Below are 20,653 nucleotides of genomic sequence, written 5' to 3'. Positions count from 1 at the left end.
TTGATGTCGGGGAAGCCCACTGGCACTTTCTGTTCAAACATTTGAGAGGACCGACCTGCTGAGCTGCAGCACCCGGGTGGCAGGATTCCCGCTCTTCCTGTTTCTCCTGACTTTGAGGAATATTTCGGTGAACAAACTCCCAGTGCTCTCCTCACATGCCCCGCACCTCATCAGAGATACCTGCCTCAGCAAAACTGAGAGGGAAACAGACCAAGACAGAACTTTCCAGGCATTTCAGGAGTTCCTGTCTGTTGTCACCCAGAAACACATTACATGTAATGTTAGAAAACTATTTTTTAAAAGTGACCGCTACATATGTAGTCACTCTATATGCTATATCTTCCACCAAAAGAACAAGGTGATGAACTTTACCTACCACTTCTTTTTCTCTGACCAAAACTTTTTGGGCAAAACACACAGTTTTAGGGTTTTGAAAAAACCCTAAAACTGGATGAAACCCATTGTTCCGAGTCTGTTAAAACATTAAATTGTGCTAAAAAGTAAACAGATCAAGTCTTGCTTCGCCCCTTTTTCTACAGATGGGTTTCACAATGAAGTGAAAGTCTGAAAAGAGTGCAATTTCACTGATGTCACAAAATTGCTGGCTGAATTTGCTGTGTTCAAGTGTCACTGGTGTGGGGAAAACAATTTAGACAGCTACCAGGCATGAACAATATGGACTTCATACAAGTTCAGGAGCAATTTTTTTTTAATCAGTGTTCAGGTGAAAGAGAAGGTTTACAATACAGTGAATGAAAACAAAAGACAGCAAAGAGATGTCTCGGGTATAGTGATGGTACGACACACATAAAACGAGCCACCGTCCCCACACCTCTCACAGTTTGCCTTTGGGCACATGTAGCATTAATTGCTGCCTCTACAGAGCCTGCAGACTGTACGCACCATCCACTGCTCGCATCAAAGAAACCACACACTGAACTTTATGAAATTTTTATTCAATGTGTTCACTTCTCTTCCCTTTTTCCTATTCCCCACCTTGGCCCCCCTCTCCCTTTTAAGCTGCGCCACCAAACAGACAAGAAAGACTTCTCCCTGCCATGTTTTTAAGCTCGACTTCCTTCCTGCCCAGAAGCACTCGAGTATCTCGTTAGTTCTCTCACAGCTAACATCACTCCTCTATCTGCCAGGAGCAAAAACCTGATTGGGGGAAACGTAATGAGAAGAAAGGATAAGAACGGGGGGTGACATCAAGAAGTTTGGTGGATGAGATTCTCAGTAGAGCTAGGTGTAAAGCCGTAATATCATTTAGCTACAGTAATTACAGATGAAAGAAACAAAAAAAAAAAAAAAAAAAAAAAAAAAAAAAAGGGGAGGAGAGATGAGAGGGTTTTCTCTCTCCGAGGACAATGTACACTGAAGAGCCCCGAGTTTCATCATGAAGTTACACATACATGTAAAACCACAATGCGAGATCTTTGTCGTTATAACACGACCCTGGCTTGACTTCAAATGTACAAACAAAGGTTTGCAGAAAGCTTGCCTTCCTTCATCCACAGATTGTTTCCCCTCCACTAATACACAGCTTTTGCTCATAGCCAGATTATGACAACTGGGCACGTCCGGTTTTCGCAGTGCTGTGAACAGTGCTTTCTGTTTAAATCCTCCCGCTCACACACAAACACACACACAGTGGTCATCCATCAGCACCGAGTGTTGTTTCTTCCCCCGCATGTCTCATACACACAGGTATAAATCACTGCACCTGATTTCTGGGGCCAGGGTTTAAATAATTAAAGAGCTTTAATTTATCAGGATTTAGCACCTGCTGACAGTAGGGCTGACAGAAGAGAATGAGAGATATATTGAGAAAGAAAAAAAAAAAAAAAAAAAAAGAAAGAAAAAAGGAAGAGGTCATTAAACATTAGAAAAAACATATACAAAATTATTACACATTGCACAAGACAGAAAGAAAAAAGAAAATATCTAGTTCGAAGTAGAACCAAAGACTAGGTGAGAAGGCATTGAGGTTCTGCTCTAGAGCTACTTAATCTGCTGTGTTAAGATTTTGTTATTTACCTGTTGGCAGAAGACAAACGAGCCTGTTCTACTGTTCTATGTGGGTAATCTTACAACTAACTTGAAAGAATCATTAATGTAAAAATAACACAATTGCAAAGACCTCCCCCCCCCCCCCAAAAAAAAAAAAAAAAAAAAAAACTCCCCCCAAAAACAAGATCAAGCAAAGTTGTGCTGATTTTTTGTTTGTTTTCCTAACTGCACATGCCGTCTTTTTGGAAGCATACATATAAATGACCATGGAGCTTTATGTTTCAAAGCTGCTGAAGTAAAGGAGAAAGTGATAGCCACAAGAAACTAGAGTGTTTTTAGTAAAGACCATCTGAGACCCTGGGCATGAGAAACACACATCAATAAGTTACATTTAAAGTATTTTGTTATGTCACTTCATCAACTGCACAAACTGAAATTGTGGTTATTTTGTTTTAACAATGACAACCCCACCAAAAACCTAAATATTCAAATACCAGTGATTTTTTGTATTAAAACAAAAGCAATAAGTGGAGAACAAAGCACTGGGTAAAGCACACTTATAGAATGAAATCTGTGTTCAATTATGTCCTGCAAGAACCAGCTGTTGTCATGTTGTCACAGAAATGTAGAACTCTACTGCCCTCTTGTGGTTTAGACACATGCAAATAAACTCTCACATGAAAGTGACCAAATGAACCCAAACACACTGATTTTTTTTTTTTTTTTTTTAATACTTGCATCTGTAGATTCACTGAATGAACTACTGTGTTAGCCCTATGAGTTCTGGAAGGTTGAAAACAAGATCTACCAGCAGGCACAAAGACATAAGGGAGAAACATCACAAAAAAGCAAAAATGCCATCTCTGGCTGTGTTTGACCCTCATTGTTTATTCTTACCAGTAGATCTGTCAAAACAGAATGAACACACCCAGCCACACTCTAATGCACAAACACACGCGCTTCAATCAAAAACAGCACTGAAAAGACAGAGTTCCCCCCCCCCCATCTGCTGAAAAACTGTGGTAAAAAAAAAAAAAAAAAACAAAGAAAAAGAAAAAAAAGAAATAAAAGTCCCTTTACCCTTTTTAACCTTTTGCATAAACATGCGAGTACAATTAGTATAATATATTTTTCTGTTACTTGAAGACTTCACAGAGTGAAGTTTGTTGTCTGCTGGCAATAGGTAGCCACCTAGTGGTTAGACCCTCTCATAACATCAAGTATTGACTGCAGAATTTTTAAATCACAAGTTTGGATGTTTTGTTGCTAGATGACACTTTGTCATTGATAAACAAACAGCTTAAACATAGTTTAGCAGATACCTAACAAACTATCCAGTCTACAGACTCAGCTGGGGGGAGGGGAAGATAAGTGATTATCACACCAGAAACACAGTATTACTCCTAAATCAAACAGTACAATATGTTTTTTTTTTTTTAACCATATTGCGTGATTTATTTTCAGAATAATAAACCTATATATTCATAGTTACGATACCAGTTCCCTATGAAAAATAATTACCCATAAGTCAGTACCACCATCCCCATTCTAGATGAATGATGACACTGTGTGTTTTTGTCTTTTCAAGACCATCATCCCTTCATTTGACTGGATTCCCTCCACCGGTGGATTGTTTTCACACTTCAGTGGTCCATAAGGGAGCGCTGTAAAGCCTCCTGAATCATTGTGTGCTCATCTGTGGAATAATCCTGGGAGGTCATAAGCATGAGAAGGGGAAGAAAAAAAAAAGTCACTTAAATTCTTATTAACATAAAAAAAAGCCAACAACAAATAAACAGAGAGTGCTTTACTTACAACAAATGTATCATAGGAGAAAGTGTGTCTGATCTTCAGGTGCTGGAAAAAGTCAGCACTCCTGTAGTTAGGATCCCCCCAAGGCATCGAGGCACAGATGGGGCACACCTAAAGAAAACATGAAGGTAATAAAACGATCTTTGAAACACATTATTAACCCAGCTGAAGCCAGCAAGTGTGTGGAAACTCAGTATGACTCAGAATTATGCCATAATAGGTTGTTGTTGTTTTGTTTTTTTTTACCACTTGGCGTGCATCTCGAGCATGTTGGGTTGTGCAATGTTCAACCAGGCCGTCCTGGTCGAGGTTCTGGCAGTTGCAGTAGGGGCAGGTGAAGGTGTAGCGATTTGGCACTGAACTGTGGCAATGAAACAGAAATAATAAAATGTCACAAGGTTTGGTTCTCAACTACATGAATATTACACTTGAAATGTAACAGGCATCAGCTTATGAAGAAATAAGTGGACATTTACCACAGTTAGTGGCCAATCTTTATCTATTGTCACATCAACTTTGCACCAGCTGAAAGAGCTTGAGAAAGATTTAAAAGTGACAGTTATTCCTTTTTCTTTTTAATAATAGGAATCTGTTTCGTGGCACAAAGGTCTGGAGGGTTAAATAACAAAATAAATAAATACTGGGATCGGTTTCTTACTTTAAACAGTGTTGGCCCACGCCACAATGTGTGGATTCTTTGTTTTAAAGGCTGCTGTTTGGGTGGAAAAAAACCCCCCAAAGGCTACTTCCTGATTAGTCATAATAACCTCATTACAAGTGACGGCTTCTCAAACCATCTTCTCAGAACTTTCTCCAGGAAGCACAGTTGTCATAAATACTTAACATCCATATATGATGAAAACCAGATCCACTTCATACAACTTGACAATAATAGTGTTTTATGTTTTCTAAAGATGAATGTTGTACTGTTTTCTATACACTCTGGAAAAATTACGATCAGAAATTACGACAGGTAAAATACAGAATGCTTAGCATATGCTTGATCATACTTTATAATACTATTTTTTCTTGCAATCAAAATTGTGTTCAATTTGAAATCCCATTTGTGCTAAAACTTCTATTTACTTTTTTTTTTTTTTTTTTTTTACTTTAAGTGCAAAATGTATACACTACATATAGTAAAACCACAAAAAGAGAGCGTTTCATTTTTGACTGACATGTTAGGCATGCCATTGAAACAAGGCAGTAATAGAGTCACGACTTTGGAGTCTTATCAAACAACAATGTACTGCCAAGAGTTTATAATACTATAAACATAGGGAATTTTATATCACTAGAATATATTATTCCATCATTTGTCACAATGAACAGGTCAACTGTTTAAATTTGGCACTTGACAAGTTACAGTGAAATCTACCATAAATCATATCATTGAATATATTTGATTGGGCCAACAGAACTCTATTTCCTATGTACAGTACTTTCTGCTGCGTCAATGAAGCCCTCTCACTGAAACTACTGACAGGGCTGCACTCTTTTCCTTTTTCACTTTGGATTAGTGTTGGTCCAAAGGTGACCTTTAATTTATACAACCCAACAAGCAGCAGTAATTGCACGCAAAGTCTGACTCTACAGTGTAAACTATTGCTTTATTATGTAGGGAATAGCAAATAATTGTTCTGCTTCTTTCCCCACCTGACGATGGCAGGCTGACTCTGGGCAGTTGTCCTGACTCCCTCCTCAATGTACTCCTGGTATTTTGAACAGGCAGCTGTGTGGCTTCTCATCTTAGAAAGCCCAACCTAATTGGGGGTGGAGTGACACATATTAGTAACTTCCAGTATATGACCATCATCATAAAATTGTTGCTATTATCTAAATATAAAGACAGAAATTTAGACACAGCAAAACATTAAGATTATGCATGTGCAGTTATTGGATCTTCACCCTCTGTGATTGCTTCATAAATGAGAGTTAGTTCAGTGATATTTTAGCTTTTGGTCTGTAGTGAAACGTACCTGTGTGCCACAACCCTTACAGGCTGCCACAGAAGATTGAATGAGTGCCTCGAGATGAGCAGCTTTAGTCCAGTGGCCCGGAGCACCTCGACATACAGCACAAACGGGCTTCTGTGGACGCAGACATTCCTGCAAACAACTGTGGCAAAACCTGTCAAGAGATGGGTGAAAGAATGTGATTGCTGCACAAGAGAAATCAACTAAATTGTCAGTTTTAATTTGAGCTCTGGTTACCTTAGGCTTTTAAAAATATATATATAAAAAAACAAAACAAAACAAAACAAAAAAAACCCCACACAAACCAAAAACATGCAACAACTGTTTGCATTAACGCACGGCCTGCCATGAGAAAAAACAAAAAACAAATACTGTCACTAAAACAAACCTTTATTATGCTAGTGACTGGACCTTCCTGTAACTCATATGGAAAGTCCCCCACCTCGAGAATAGCCAGGGACTTGTAGTTCTTTAAAGTGGTTTCAAGAGTTAGAGCAATACACATCCAAACTACAACTCCCAAGTGAGGCCTCCTTTTTGATGTAAACAAAACTGAAACTGATTTAGCAAGCTGGAACTGTTTTTGTCACATATTCGAGAGAGAAAAACAGAAAAAACGGAGTCGTAGCACGAGAAGACACTCGCGAGGTCGATATTTTGCAACTCTGGTGCGACGACACATTTAAAGTGAAGCCATTTCCTCCATTGTTTTTGCCTCTTTTCACTGCATCGTTGGTGGCAGACACGGGTTAGGGGGAGGGCGATCGAAAATAAACGGCAAAAATACTCACGTATGTCCACACTGTGTTGTCACGGGACTGTCGAATATTTCGAGGCAAACTGGACAGACGAATTCGGACACGTCGTTGCTCCCGTCCGAGGCGTTCTTCTTGTGAGGTGCTGCGCTATAGCCTCCGAGCATCGCCATTTCTTTTCTTCACTGAGTCGGTTCCACCACCAGCACCAACCGTCCCCGTGACGACGTCATCGGGTTCTTGTTCTTTTTTAAGCGCGAGGAGGCGGGGTCACCGGCGAAAGTAAACATCGTAACACATAATTGTACGACATACTTACTAAATCTGTGACACTCCCCCTCCCACTAGATTTTGACACCCCCCCCCCCCCCCCCCCCAGAGACATTAAAAATATTACAATATATAGTTATACAAATAAATCAAAATTATTCAAGCACTAAGACAACAAAAAAGCAGGAAATCCACACCACTAAATGCCTACCTTCGGCAAATCATTATGAACCCGGGAAATCTGTCTCTGCGCGCACGCGAGCCTATATATATATTTTCCCCCCAAGCAAAACAAAAACAAGAATGAATGAAGACTGTGGATGATGTAGTTGTGGGTCTGTATCCCGTCTTCCCTAACACGTGGGCTCCTGATGCTGATGAACTGTCAGGATTAAGCGCATGCGTGTTGTTATACTGGGAATTTCCAACAGCTGAGGAGGCGTAGCTAGCCATGACTAGCACTTGTTAAAGGTAAGATTTGCGAATGGTGGTATTTCTGTTTGAAAAAACGTCTTGATCTCCTAGTGGGAGCGCATTAACGTTTGGTCCCAAAAGAAGCTCACCTTAAAAACTCGCTGTGTCTTGATATTTTATTTTAAACTGGCGAATAATGTCTGTGTAGCGATGGAACGCCCTGCTAGCCGAAAGCAATTGTTAGCTAACCAGCTACGCTTAAATGGGCGTTCACTGTTTAGCTCATATTCAGTAGGGGGCCATAGCAGTGGCAGCATCGGGTTTGAGAGTCATGGAGAATTAATGTATACGCTCTAGGAGTATTACTTTATATTGCCATTGGTCACGGTGGACTAAATTTGTTGTAGTAGATACGCAGTTGTAAAGCATGCGTCTGGCTAAGGCTCATTGGTTGCTAGCTCGTTGAGCGGATGTTCGCAGAGATTTTCAGGTAACAGGTATAGCCAGACAGCCAGCTTGCAAGAATCTGAGAGCGAAATGTTTGCTCTCCTGTTGTTCAAGCCTCGTACTATTTTCACGATGTGTTTGTTTATGAGTTTTAAGTTGAAGCTAAGCTAGGGCTAGGGTTAGCGCTACTCTGGTTTACACGCATGTAGTACCAATAGCTGAAACGTTCACTGGCGCAAACGTGTGAGAGGGATGTATACATCAGTAATGAGTTCCTCTCTTGCTTATTTAAGCTATAATTCCACTGGCCTTTTTCTTGGTTATGTACATTGTAAAACAAACATTAAAAAAAAGCCCTTTCACTATGTGACAGACAAAAAACCCACCTACCCACCCACCCAAACGAATCCATCTTCACATCTCTACAGAGATGTTCCTGGATTAGTGTATCTTCCCTCTTATCTGAACCTCTAGATATTTCAAAACATGCTTTACCACAATTAAATTGCATTTTCATTTGGCTAGAACCGAAAATGATATTTTTATCTTAACAGCTATTGCTTGTGTCATTTCAGCTTGGACATGGCTGACAACAACCCCAAGATCATGAATCTGTCGTCTTCATGAGTGACCTTGAACTCTACCAATGCTGAAACCAAGCAATGGAATAGATGCAAGTCTGTGTGCCAAGGAAAACCTCCCCCCTGACGTTATTTTGCATGACAGAAGCCTGTTTTTTGGGAAACAAGTCAGGCTTTGAGCCAAAACCAGAGATGCTCATACCAAGGCATCCTTATGGGCTACAGCCTTGCTACACCAACTGAAAGCACTAGAAAACTGCACCTCTTGCTTAGAGGATGTGCTACTGAGTGGATGCAAAGACTGACTCCTCTGCCATCTCTCCGCAACATTAACAATTAGTGTATACGGTTTAAAAAATGGTAACCAAAAATGGTGTCTGAATGTGGCATTTTGTGGTTGGGCATGCTAAAAGGTGTGAGGCTCTCTCAGAAAAGTATAACAGCTGACTAATAGTCTGCTGCTAATAATGGATGCCAAGTTAAAAGAGGACCTGTTCCGGAGGTATGTGACAGCACTGGAGAAGCGTCTGGAGGAAGGAGGGGATAACAGGGGGACTGGAAGTACGCAAGAAGGGGAAAGAAGCAGACACAAGGACAGTGAGGCCTTACTTTCCACAGCCACAGCTCTGCTAGGAGCCTATCAGCCAGATCCGGCACAGCGATTTCGCATGGTGCGTTTCTATGAGGTAGTGGAGAACTCCCTCCGCTCCCAGAGAGGAGTTAACCTGAAGGGCCTGGAGAGAGCCTTCCATACCCTGGAAACCATCTGCACCAACCTCCTGCTCTTCCCTTGGAAGAAGGAATTCAGATGTATAAAGGTGACTTTATTTTATTGATGGGATATTTAATATACTTTGCTTAGATTAGTTTACTCTAATAGCCAAAATTTCACTATTAATACATTTGTTATAACAGAATGAATCATTATTGTCCAGTTTTGAGCTTTGAGATACTGAGCTTTGGCAATTAATCAGGGCAGTGTGTGTACACCGACATACTTTGGTGAATTTGCATATCTTTCAGACTGTCTTTTGCAGGCAATATATATGAATATCTTTCCTGACCTTTAGTATGGAAGCAAGACTTTTATGTTTGTGTACATATTCTCAGGATATCTGCATAATCTTAAGAGATTTGTGTTGTTGTACCTTAATTACTTGTTGTCTAATCCTAACATCATAAAGTGTGTATACAAACAAAAGTTTGATCCCACCAGCATATCTGAAAGTACATGAGTGGTTCTCCCCTGTCTCATAAACTGCTTGACATGTTCTTTAGTAAATTAATATATAAAGTAAGAACATTTTTCTGAAACTGTTAAAATTTGTATAGATTTGTAATTTTAGTGAACACACATGCAAAGAGGACCTGTTATTATGATTGCCATGATTGCTTCTGCTCAGTTCTGCTCGTTGAATAAGTGACAAATTAAAAGGAAAGCTGTAACTCTTGACCCCTCTGTTTTGCTTTGGGGATTTATGTTGCTGGCATTCTTTGGCTCGTCTTCTTAGAGGGAAAGCACTGCAACTCAATACGAAGTTTGGTGTGAAATATTTCTAACCTAATAGGAGAGGGAAATGTCTTTGCACACAGAGCCGAAACTGTTATGAATTATCTTATGGCGTTCACCCGCACAAGATTATGTTTTGTCAAAGAAAGATGTGCATTTCTATGTTTTTGTCTTTATTTTTGGCTTCATGTCAGCCTGTTTTAAACAACTGACACTTATGCTGATTCTCATTTCTCTCTTTAAGACCTTCACTGGCCCATATGTGTACCATCTGCAGTCTGCCATTTCTGATGCTGAACTCCGAACTTTAATGCGCACCATTGGCTACACCTGTGACCATGATTCGCAGTTCCATTTGCAGGAGCATCCAGGAGGTGCAAATCATCTGCGGCAGTTGGCATTTGAACTCTTCCTGGCCCAGGCAGAGTGTCGTCTTCTGGGAGAGGTAGTGGCTCTGGCCCGTGGTTCAGCGTCAGAACTGGAGGCCCTGGAGCTCCGCAGAGGTTGCAGAGATGATGCAGCTGGCTGTGCTGAAGCGCTCCGCAGACGTGACAGTCTTGGGGCAGATATGGCTCGGCTGTCCGTGCGGCCATTGGATATAGAAAAGCCTCATGCCCACCACCTCAGGCGAGGTAGCCGACCATCTAAGTCTGTGGATGTTACAGATGGGGCTGGTCACTGGCATGCAGCGGTTAGCAAGCCTGTCTTGAAGGCTTCACTAAGTCTGAGGAAGGAGCCTCTATTTGTGGATGCAGAGGAGGATATGAAGGATGAGATCATCAGGCCCAGCACCTCAATATCTCTTTCCTCTGTGGTTGCTCCACCTTCCTATAGCCCTGTTGCAGATTTCTTCCCAATTCAGTCACCTCCCCCAGCGGATCCCTACACATCCTACCATCCATCCTCTTTAGATGAGATTGACTTGTACACAGAAAGGGGTGGGGCTGGCACAGGAGGAAGGCAGATCCCGTCTCGACCTCTATCCAGAGAGCCTCGAGATGGAAGGGATGGGTGGCTGCACAAAGGTCATGGTAGTGTGAAGTGCCAGGGTTGCGGGCTGGGCTGCACCACAATGGCCTCCTGCCAGAGGTGTGACATGATCCTCTGTTCTGCCTGTCATGATGTGGACCCCTCCCCTTGCTGTGGCCTCCAGGACTACCATCCAAAATCTCCACGACCCCTTGATGGATACATTCCTGTCAAGGAAAAGCTCTCTGTCTACTCTAATACTCATACTCACTCCCATCTCCATCCACACCCCCTCACACTGACCCACTCACATTCTCATCCCCACCCTCACCCTCAGATGGTGGAGAAGCCCCTCATGTCCACTAAGCTGTTTCCCAGCAAGTCTGTTGCCTTGACAACACCAAAGGGAGGCAGCAGTGAGCGAATAAGCATGGGGGGATCGCGATGCGGGTTTTGCAACAAGCCAGGTGCATCACACACCTGTGTGAACTGTTCGAAAGTGTCATGTGACTCGTGCATGGGCTTGTATGCAAAAGATATGTGCACGCGAAAGAATCCTCAGCACAACTTTGTGCCCAACCATCAGCTCAACTTCAAAACTGGCACCATATCTCACCTGGTGTACCGATGAATCAGGCAGACAGATTTTTTTTTTCCCCTTCCAAACCCCTCCTTTAACTTGCAACATAGTCTTGCACGATTGCTTTAGCTTTCTTTCCATTTAAATCATTCATGTTCTTCATCTCAGTCCAGTGCTTTATTTATTTTTTTGGTCTTAGTTTTATTTTTCCTAACCCTCTTTTAAACTTTGTACATTTTCTCTTACTGTTGTAGGGCCATTGGATGCACATGCCACAGAGAGCCATATCGTCTGCCCATCTCTCTGCCTTGTACAAGTTCAGGCCTTTTATCTATTTCTTCTTCCTTTTACCTTGCTACCTGCTCTTGAGTAGTCATGTGATGTTGTAGCGCTTCCCAAATCCCTCAAATCTTGTCCTCATCAAAAAGGGAAACTGGAGAAAGTTTAATTCCTTCTCATTTTGAATGAATTCCGTCCAAATGAACATAATCTACTTTGCCTAATTTCTCAGCTAAAAAAATCTTCTTATATATATATATATATATATATATATATATATATATATATATACAGTATATATATATACAGTATATATATGTGTGTGTGTGACTGAATGAGTGAACGTGTATGCGTGAGTGAGTGTAGAAAAGACCTCTGAGCTTGCATTGTGATAAAGGGGTCTTTTTAACTTGAAAAAAATATAGGAAAAAAGAGAAAACATACACTGGAAGTCAATAAGTCAATAGTATATATTTTTAATCTCTATTCTCTAGAACAACGTGAGACTGTTAAATGGGCATGAGGCCTGGCATTAGGAATTTTGGGCTATAAACTTCTATATGTGGGTATGGGGTGGGGGATATCTCAAGGGGACACACTGAGACAATGGTCGAATGCCATAGATTCTATTTAAAAGATTATGCCTTGTAAATTAATCCTCAATTGTTTCTGGTTGTAGGACTGAGGTTAAATGCTGCTGTTGACTTGAGACATTGAAGACAAGCGGCGTTGATTTCTTTCTGGTAGTTGTGTCAGTTCCAAGCCCCCCACTCCTTTTCATTACACTTCTCAAGCCTTCATGGATCATGATGTTGTAGTGCCCCTGCACTAGATCAGTGGTTTCTTATTAGTCTTGGGTGGGACCACAGGAAGTCTCACACTGGGCCAGAAATCTAGGGATTATGGTTCAATTGAACAGTTTGTCAGACTATTGATACGATAGGTTTTAGGCAGTATGAAAGTACATACTCTAACATGGTTTCTGTCTACCTCAAATGGCTTCAGCTTATACACCCAGTATGACATTGTGGTTTTAAACTAGCCCTAAGATCTAAAGTTGTTTGTTTATTGCATCTTTCATTTCTAATTTATGTTTAAGCAAACTAGAAAGCACCACCCTTTTACAATCAGCTGAGCCTGTCAAGTGGTAGAGGCCAGCAAAGACATCAAAAATGTTACACATGCAAACTTTAATGTGGTTCAGTATTATGACGAGTACATAGCAGTTAAACACTTATTGCAGTTTTGCTGATGAACTATTTACCACATTGCTTTTTGCACTATATTTCACAGAGCTTTCTGCACAGCACAGTGGCTGCAGGCTGGAGTTTTTGATTTATTTCTTGCTAGTTAGTTTTGACAACACATTTTTAAACACTACATCTGCATCCGTTTGATGTATGGGGGCAGAAGGGGAGGTAGTTATGCTAATAAACTAAAGTAATGAATTAAACTGCATATTTTATATTCTGCTTACATTTGAAACTGAGGACCATACATTTAGTGTTTACCTTTAGTAATTAGACTTTAATTTTCATTGTAATCTCAATTGTAATATTTTATATCACAGTTGATCGTCACCAAGGGCTAATTTTAAATCACATTGCATTAAACAAAAAAGTCTGAGTCTGGGTTATTTTGACAGACTGCTTAGGCTTTGTAGCCTTTATGTTCTGTCAGGAGTAACCTCTAAATGCCTTAAACTCATTCAGCTGTCTTATCCTAGTGTATTTAAGCTTTTGATGTTGTTGTTCTCACCCTGTTTTGTCTTTAACCAGCCTGTAGGTTTAAAATTAACATGTGGTTAACTAGAAAATGAAGTTCACTTCTCTGATGGTGAATTAAAATTACACCTAAGAGTATGGAGTATGTGTTGAATACAGAACATACCTACCATGTATATTAACATAAATATGCAGCAATGAACACATTGTACATCTGTAAACATTGTAGATGTTTTGCTTGGAAACAGGTTTGGTATATATTTTGTTTGCGTAGAGATATTACCTTAACACATTGGTTTCAGAAAGTGACATCTGATTTCATTCTTTTCATTCCTTCCCTTCAAAACTGAAAATTGTCTTTTGTCTTTATCATATTAAAGAAGGGATCTTTTGATACCAATTAGATGTAGTTTTAGCGGTTCTTTGAAAGATGTTCTTGTGCTAATTTGGGTATCAAAAAAAAAAAGAAGTCGTCTTGAGTGCCCTTATGGGAGGTGTGCAATTTTTCTGTTTCCATCAAAGAAGACTTTCTAGATATTTATCATAGCTATATTTCAGTTATTCAATTCAAATCATGCCAGCAACAAAGACAACTTTCAGATGTATTGAGCCATGTTGAGTGATCATATTGCCAAATGAAGAACAAATATCTTACCGGAGGAGAAAACTAAATTATGTGGCTTGCCTGGATGTACAGTTAATGTAACATAAATCTGTGATTTTGCTAAAGTTTAGCTTCGTGTCTGTAGATGTTGGCCTTTTTAAGAAGCCTAGAGAGGAACCCCCCCCCCCCCCCCCCATCAACATAGATACCTACTCACACACCATCGGATGTGTCACTTGAAACAGTGGACTGATAACTTGTGTAGGTCACTACAAAGGGCTAAACAGTCTGCAGGGCTGCTGCTAAGTTTGTGGGCACTGTTTTAATGTTTTAATGAGAAACTGACAGATCAATATCTAATGTGGGGCTTACATTCATCAGTTGTTATGAATTACTGATGTTGGGAAAACAAATGTCATGGAACACTGAGCCATTTTAACATGATTGGTTTATCCCACACTTGAAACACTCAAGTCATTGTGGAAGTGAATGCTCCCCTTTACCTCTGTGTGGTTATCTTACTGATATTAGCAGTCTTGGTGTAGTTAGGCAGCCTCTACCCATTTCCCTAACCTTCCTCTTGGCATGCTCTGTACAAGGCCCATACATACCCACACCCCACCCCACCTACCTTGGCACTGAGGATCATCGCACAATGTATTTGAAGGGGTATGGACCTTGTGATCAATATGTGGGCTTACATGGGGTGGAATGGGAAAATAGCCAAAAATTGTTAATTGGTGAATATATAAAGAGAAATGAAATGAAGCAAAAGGTAAATGAGATTTTATAAATTAATTTAAAGAATAAAGTTCTGAAAAACAAAGTTTCCTATCTTGAATTTTTTTATTACTCTTTGTTTGTTTTTGGTTGATTGAAATTGAGTTTGTACTGTCAAATCTGTACACATAATTCATTGTTTTTGAACTACTGTAAGCACTTTTGACAATCTGAATTTGCAACTATTGGATTTGCTAAATTGCCATTTTGTTCAGTGTAATGTTAAGAAAAAGGCCAGAGTTTAGGACTCAACATCTCAGCCTTTTTAATCTGACGTGTTGGTACTGGGGGAAAAAGAGCTAATTACGGCTCTTTTTTTACTCATATCTACTCGACTTGACTCAGGTTTGGTCGCTCTCATGGCTCATTGAGTGACACCACTTTCCAGATAATTGGTGGCATGCAGTCTGTCTAGATCACATTTTTGGATTAACTCCGATCAGCCAAGTTGGTAATGAAGTACAAGGTACTACCACACAATGGAAAACCATAAAAACCTAGCCAAGCCAACTGGGTGCTAGTGGAAAAGGCCTATAGCTGTTGATGTAGGTAAGAGCCCTTTAAAGTAAGATCCATATCAGACCCTTGTACTGCTCTTTTTTTTTTTTAAATCAGTTTTTATCCATAGGTTTACAGGTTTGATGTTCCTAGTCTTTCCCTTCAACTTGTAAAGGAAAGCCTTAGTCATAATAATCTATTGTTGTTGTTTTATGTTGTTGTGCAGTCCTTTTGTGTCATTGTAAATTTCTTTCTTCCCCTTCTTTTCTTGCAGCCAGACTCAGATGCTGTTGGCTGGTCCAAATGATTAATCTTCTGTGCTGAATCAGGCTTTTAGGGCCAATTATGTCTCCCCCTAATACTGAAGGAAGACCCTACTTAAGGTCCATGGAAGTTTGAAGTTTTTCCTCCGATAACTCCACTGACCTCTCCCCTGCTTGCCCATGGGCCCACCACACAAACATGTTGTTTCTTAATAGGCTAGTTATACCTGATGATTATTTGAGTGGTTTCACGCTTACCAGGAAACAAATACAAAAGCAAAACCCACAAAAGCAAAACCCACAAACTCAAAACTTTTTTTCCTTTTGAATTCTCACAGGCCTCCAATTAGTAACTATGTTTTATTGCCTTAAGGCATAGTGCACTTACCTAGGTTTTTATCATTTATATCAAGTACATAGGGTTTACAAGAAACAGATAAAAATAAAACTGTCCTCTGTCCTCCACTAGATGGCATTGTATTACTATATTATGACTGCGTGCTGTTTGCATTGTCTGTGAATTTTGCAGGTTCTCCCACAGTACATGTAGGAGACATATATACAAGATTCTTTATTGATTCTAAATTGGCTGTTAGACTGTGAGTGTGAATGGTTGTCTGTCACTCTGTATTAGCCCTGTAAGGGACTGGTGATTTATCCAAGGTATGCCACGCATCTCGCTCAACATCAGCTGACACAGTTTCCAGTGCCTCAGTGACCCTGAACTGGATGAGCAGTGAAGAAAATGGATGGGTGGACGAATGATGCAAGTATAACAATTAGAAAAGTCAATATTCCTTAAACTGTAGTTGCACAAACACTTCTGCACGAACAGAACCCTTCATTATTTATACTAAATTAAGCATCATTACTAGTAATATATTTCACACATTATTTCACAAACTAACTGGCTGTTTTAAATGGGCCCCTTGCCAAGTTTTCTGCGGCATGGTCCGCTAATAAGCTCTCCTCATGACTCAGTGATATCACAGTTAAAGCAGCTGATATTCACATTTACAAATGCTAAATTAAACTAAAATAAAAACCTCAATAAAAAACACTCTGTCTTTTTTTTTTTTTATTTTTTTTTTTTTTACAAATTTTCTTTGGTGAAATTCACCCTCATAAAGCAGCTTGTTACTGTGATCATATAACATTTTATTATAGCTCTGCTAAAGTATTAGAGGAAGGTAACAGTTACAATTATGTAGTTACTTGTATTACAAATATTCTTCTTTTATCTGCAGAGTGGACAGATAGAAACACTGTCTGCTGTCATCTTTGTGTTCACACTTAAGACTAGAAGAAAGATCCCGAGTGTGTGTCCTCAGTAGGATTAGGATTAATGTTGTGTGTGGGACTGTAGCCCAATATTCATACTGTTAAATAGTAATTAGGACTATGCACCTATAGTTATGTGACAAAGTAACACAAAAATAAAAAGCAGTGAAATTAGTTACTTTCTCCAGTGACTAATTTGTTTAATGCATTCTTTTTTTATAGTAATGAATAATATGTAATAGATTGTTTTTCTTTACTTGCTCTTTTTAAATATCTACTCCTGGTAATACATTTTCTGCCATAAAGTATCTTGCACATTTAATAAACTTAAACTCACGTCCTAGGCTTTAGATAGTAAAGTAAATTTAGATCACAAGCAAAAGACTTTACAAGATCCGTTGCTTGATTACAAGTACACCTCCAACAGAAAAGGGAATATCAGAAGCTAGGAGCATGAAACCCAAGGGTAGGGTTACTGTGCTTTAAAATGACACATATTACAGTTAACAGACCAGTGCTAGGTGATTTGTGAGGTTTGTGTGGCTCACACCTTGTAAGCATTTCTGAATTAAGGAGCGAGGACATAAAGTGCATTAAAACAAGTGTGGGTGCAGTGGTTTTTGCTTCATTAAAAGCCAGTGACTTTGTAAATGGCGCCAACAGTTAGTCATCACAGAAGTCTCTGTACTCTTAAAAAAATCTTAAAAGCATATTCTAGCATTTTCAGGTGTAATTGTCATGAAATGCTTGTGAAAACCTGAGGGAAGCACAGAGAATAAAAGAAATTCATCACTTTATCTAAGAACAGGTTTCCTGAATTAAACCTATTTTCCCAGTATAAGGTTGACAAAGGACACCAAGCATGTTTTGAAATCAGGTATATACAAAACCTCTAAGCGAAAACTTATTTTCTAAAGTAATGTCCTTTGAAGTATTTAGAGAATATTTAAGAAGAATGACGGGGGGGGGGGGATTTTACAAAGTATATGACCTTGGATCGAGCGCAGGCCTTTTGGTAGAAATGGCCCACCTGCAATCGTGTGACCTACAGGATGTCCCATTTTATGTTATTTTGTTAAAAGAAATATATGATTGTCATTTAAAAAAAGATAAACATTAGGAATGTTGTAGGACTCCAAGCTTCTTTTGTTATTTCCCTTTACCGTGTTACACCATTACTGTTTTTTTTTTATTATTATTATTAATAATTATTACTGCCTCATTTCAGTCACAGTGAATGTGATGGCTTCACTATTTTGTTATTTTAATTATACACGTTGTCAAAAGGTGTCAGTGAAAAGTGAGGACATTTCTTTTTTAAACAAGTCCCTTTATAAATAAATCTGTGTTAACAGTTATTATAGAAATCCAAATTACTTGTTGAGATGTAAGCAAAAACCATCAGTTTTCCTTTTGTCCCCACTCTCCTTTTCCATCCCTGAAGTCCTCAAAATTTTTTAATGCTTTTCTTAATGCATCACACCTCTATATCCTAAAAACCACCAGATAGCTATTGGGCGGTTGTCATTGTCAGCCTCACAAAGGTTGTAGCATGTCACCTTTTATACAATGCAGAATCAATTTCCCCACACAGCTACCCTGTGGTGATGTGATCAATGGTAGTAATTTGTTTAGAGAGTGACAGCAACAGCATGAATGCCCCATTTCACTGTAAACAACTTTTACACTTTCATATCCAGTAGTGTGATGTGTGAAGGAGAAAGATGAGATTGCTTTCTGCTTTCCTCATGAAACTGAAGGAGAAACTGAAGGAGAACTTTATTAGGTACAGTTTGCTAGTACCACGACCCTCTTTGGCTTTCAGAACTGACTTAATTCTGTGTTACAGATTTAACAAGGCGTTGGAAACATTCCTCTGCGATTTCAGTCCATATTGACATCACAGCTTCACATAGATGCTGCATATTCGTTGGCTGTACATCCATAATGTGAATCAGCTGTTTGACTTCATCCCAAAGGTGCTCTACTAGATTGAGATCTAATGATTGTGTTGAAGAATTGAATGTTGGTGATGTTGCATGTTATTCTGTTGAAAGAAGCCATCAGACAGTGAGTACACTGTGGTCATAAAAGCATGGGCATCATCAGCAACAACACTCACCTAGCCTGTGGAGTTTAAATGATGCTTGAGTAGCATCAAAAATACGTTTCACACTCTTACACCACTACCATCACTCTGAACAGCTGATACCAGACAGGATGAATCTATACTTTTATGTTGTTAACACCAAATTCTGACTCCATCACCTGAACGTCATGGTAGAAATCCAAACTCCTTAGACCAGGCAACGTTTTTCCATTCTCCCTCTCCAAATTTCGTGAGGCTGTGTAAACTGTAGCATCAGTTTTCTTTCTTGTCTGACTCGAGTTACACCTGGTGTGGTCTTCTGCCCATCTGGTTTAGCGTTTGACTTATCAATTCAGAGATGCTCTTTTGTATATTTTGGTTATAATGAGTCACTGTTTGAGTTACTGTTATCAGCTTGAAACAGTCTAGCCATTCTCATCTGACCTTTGGTATCGACAACAGAATGCGCCAGTGAACGCTCACTCACTCTGACCATTCTCTGTAAACCCTACAGACTGATGTGTGTGAAAGTCCCGTTAGAACACCAATTTCTGAATTACTCAGACTATCGGTGCACATTTAAAATCACTTAAATCACCTTTTTTTTCACCATTTTTATTCTCAGTTTGAACCTCAGTAACCCATCTTCACCATGTCAACCTGTCTAAATTGACTTAGATGCCAATATATGATTAGATTTTTACATTAACAAGCAGTTCCGACTGCTATGGTTTGATTTTAATTCTTCTTGATCTGAGCTCAGCATTTGGCACAGCTGATCACTCTGTTCCAGAGTACCTACCTCTGTTAAGGTAGCACATCAGTTTGTGACCCATCGGGAACTGGTGGTAATTTTCTTTTTAATTATTTTTTTTTTCCAATATTAATTTAATTATTTACTTTTCTGACAGGAAGTGCTGGATGACCTGCAAATTATCTGAAAAACATCTGCAAATATTAGAATAATAAATTATTTCTAGCAGTTGGCTGAAAAAATGAGCTCAGAAAACACACAGTCATATCTCCACTGTTCTGACTGTTTAGATAGATTTAGAAATTATATAAGATGTTTAGGACTTTTTGGCTCAACACAAGTTATCAAGTTATGCAGCACTAATGAGACAGAGCATAGTCTCAGATCTCCTGCTTTTGTATTTGGGGCTTAACTGTTTTGGATTTCCCTCATTCTGGATCTGATGTTTGCATAACGTTGTTAAATTGCTTTTTAAAATGCATCTTTTAAAAAAGAAAAAGCATGCACATTTATCAGTGTTTTATTTCTGTCTTGTCTGATTTATTATTATGTTTAATAATATTTTAATCTCACATTATTGTTATATATGATACGTTTTTATTTGATTGGATTTTAATTAAGCAATGTGATTAAACTGTGGTTGAACGATACATAATTCTTTGTAACTTTATTTTGAAAGGTGGTGAATAATTGTGCTTAATTGTAATTATTATTTGCATTGTTGTGGGAATGGGATGTGGAAGCAAATTAAATTTAAATTGAAACTGCAGTAATTATGAACGTCACCAAGCACAATCTTGTCTGGCTCTGGAGAGACATCTTGAGCTGGCAATTAAGTCCAGGGAGGGGAGAGGACAGCCGATCACCTTCTCTGCAGTTCTGATGACCCTCTGTAGTCTCTTCTTGTCAGCTGTTGTGCAACCAGCGTACCACACAGGGATGGCGTGCACCAGCACACTCTCGATAGTGGCACGGTAGAAGGACACTAGGAGTTCAGTCTGCAGCCTGTTCCATCTCAGAACCCTCAAGAAATGGAGGCGGTGCTGGGGTTTCTTTA

At 39.4% G+C, this 20,653-nt stretch overlaps 2 protein-coding genes across 3 annotated transcripts; one reads left to right on the top strand and one right to left on the bottom strand.

The window, feature by feature from the left end:
- Nucleotides 1-691: 691 nt before the first annotated feature.
- Nucleotides 692-7,159, bottom strand: rnf114 (ring finger protein 114). Its single transcript, XM_085146074.1, has 7 exons — nucleotides 7,035-7,159; nucleotides 6,590-6,798; nucleotides 5,802-5,952; nucleotides 5,479-5,585; nucleotides 4,069-4,183; nucleotides 3,826-3,933; nucleotides 692-3,719 (listed from the first exon to the last, which is right to left on the bottom strand). The coding sequence occupies exons 2-7, from the start codon at nucleotides 6,724-6,726 to the stop codon at nucleotides 3,654-3,656; spliced, it is 684 nt and encodes a 227-aa protein (XP_085002200.1). The 5' UTR covers nucleotides 6,727-6,798; nucleotides 7,035-7,159; the 3' UTR covers nucleotides 692-3,653.
- Nucleotides 7,160-7,170: 11 nt separating this feature from the next.
- On the top strand, nucleotides 7,171-14,108 carry spata2 (spermatogenesis associated 2). 2 transcript variants are annotated; one of them, XM_085146072.1, is made up of 3 exons: nucleotides 7,171-7,294; nucleotides 8,260-9,083; nucleotides 10,020-14,108. In XM_085146072.1, the coding sequence occupies exons 2-3, from the start codon at nucleotides 8,733-8,735 to the stop codon at nucleotides 11,373-11,375; spliced, it is 1,707 nt and encodes a 568-aa protein (XP_085002198.1). In that variant the 5' UTR covers nucleotides 7,171-7,294; nucleotides 8,260-8,732; the 3' UTR covers nucleotides 11,376-14,108. The 2 variants fall into 2 exon arrangements, with proteins under 2 accessions (XP_085002198.1, XP_085002199.1); XM_085146073.1 differs by lacking the exon at nucleotides 7,171-7,294 and adding an exon at nucleotides 7,304-7,727.
- The last annotated feature ends 6,545 nt before the right edge of the window (nucleotides 14,109-20,653 follow it).

Source organism: Neolamprologus multifasciatus, chromosome 20 (assembly GCF_963576455.1).
Source record: "Neolamprologus multifasciatus chromosome 20, fNeoMul1.2, whole genome shotgun sequence".
In the NCBI taxonomy this organism is placed as follows: domain Eukaryota; kingdom Metazoa; phylum Chordata; class Actinopteri; order Cichliformes; family Cichlidae; genus Neolamprologus; species Neolamprologus multifasciatus.
This window is presented reverse-complemented; position numbering and strand designations above follow the sequence as displayed.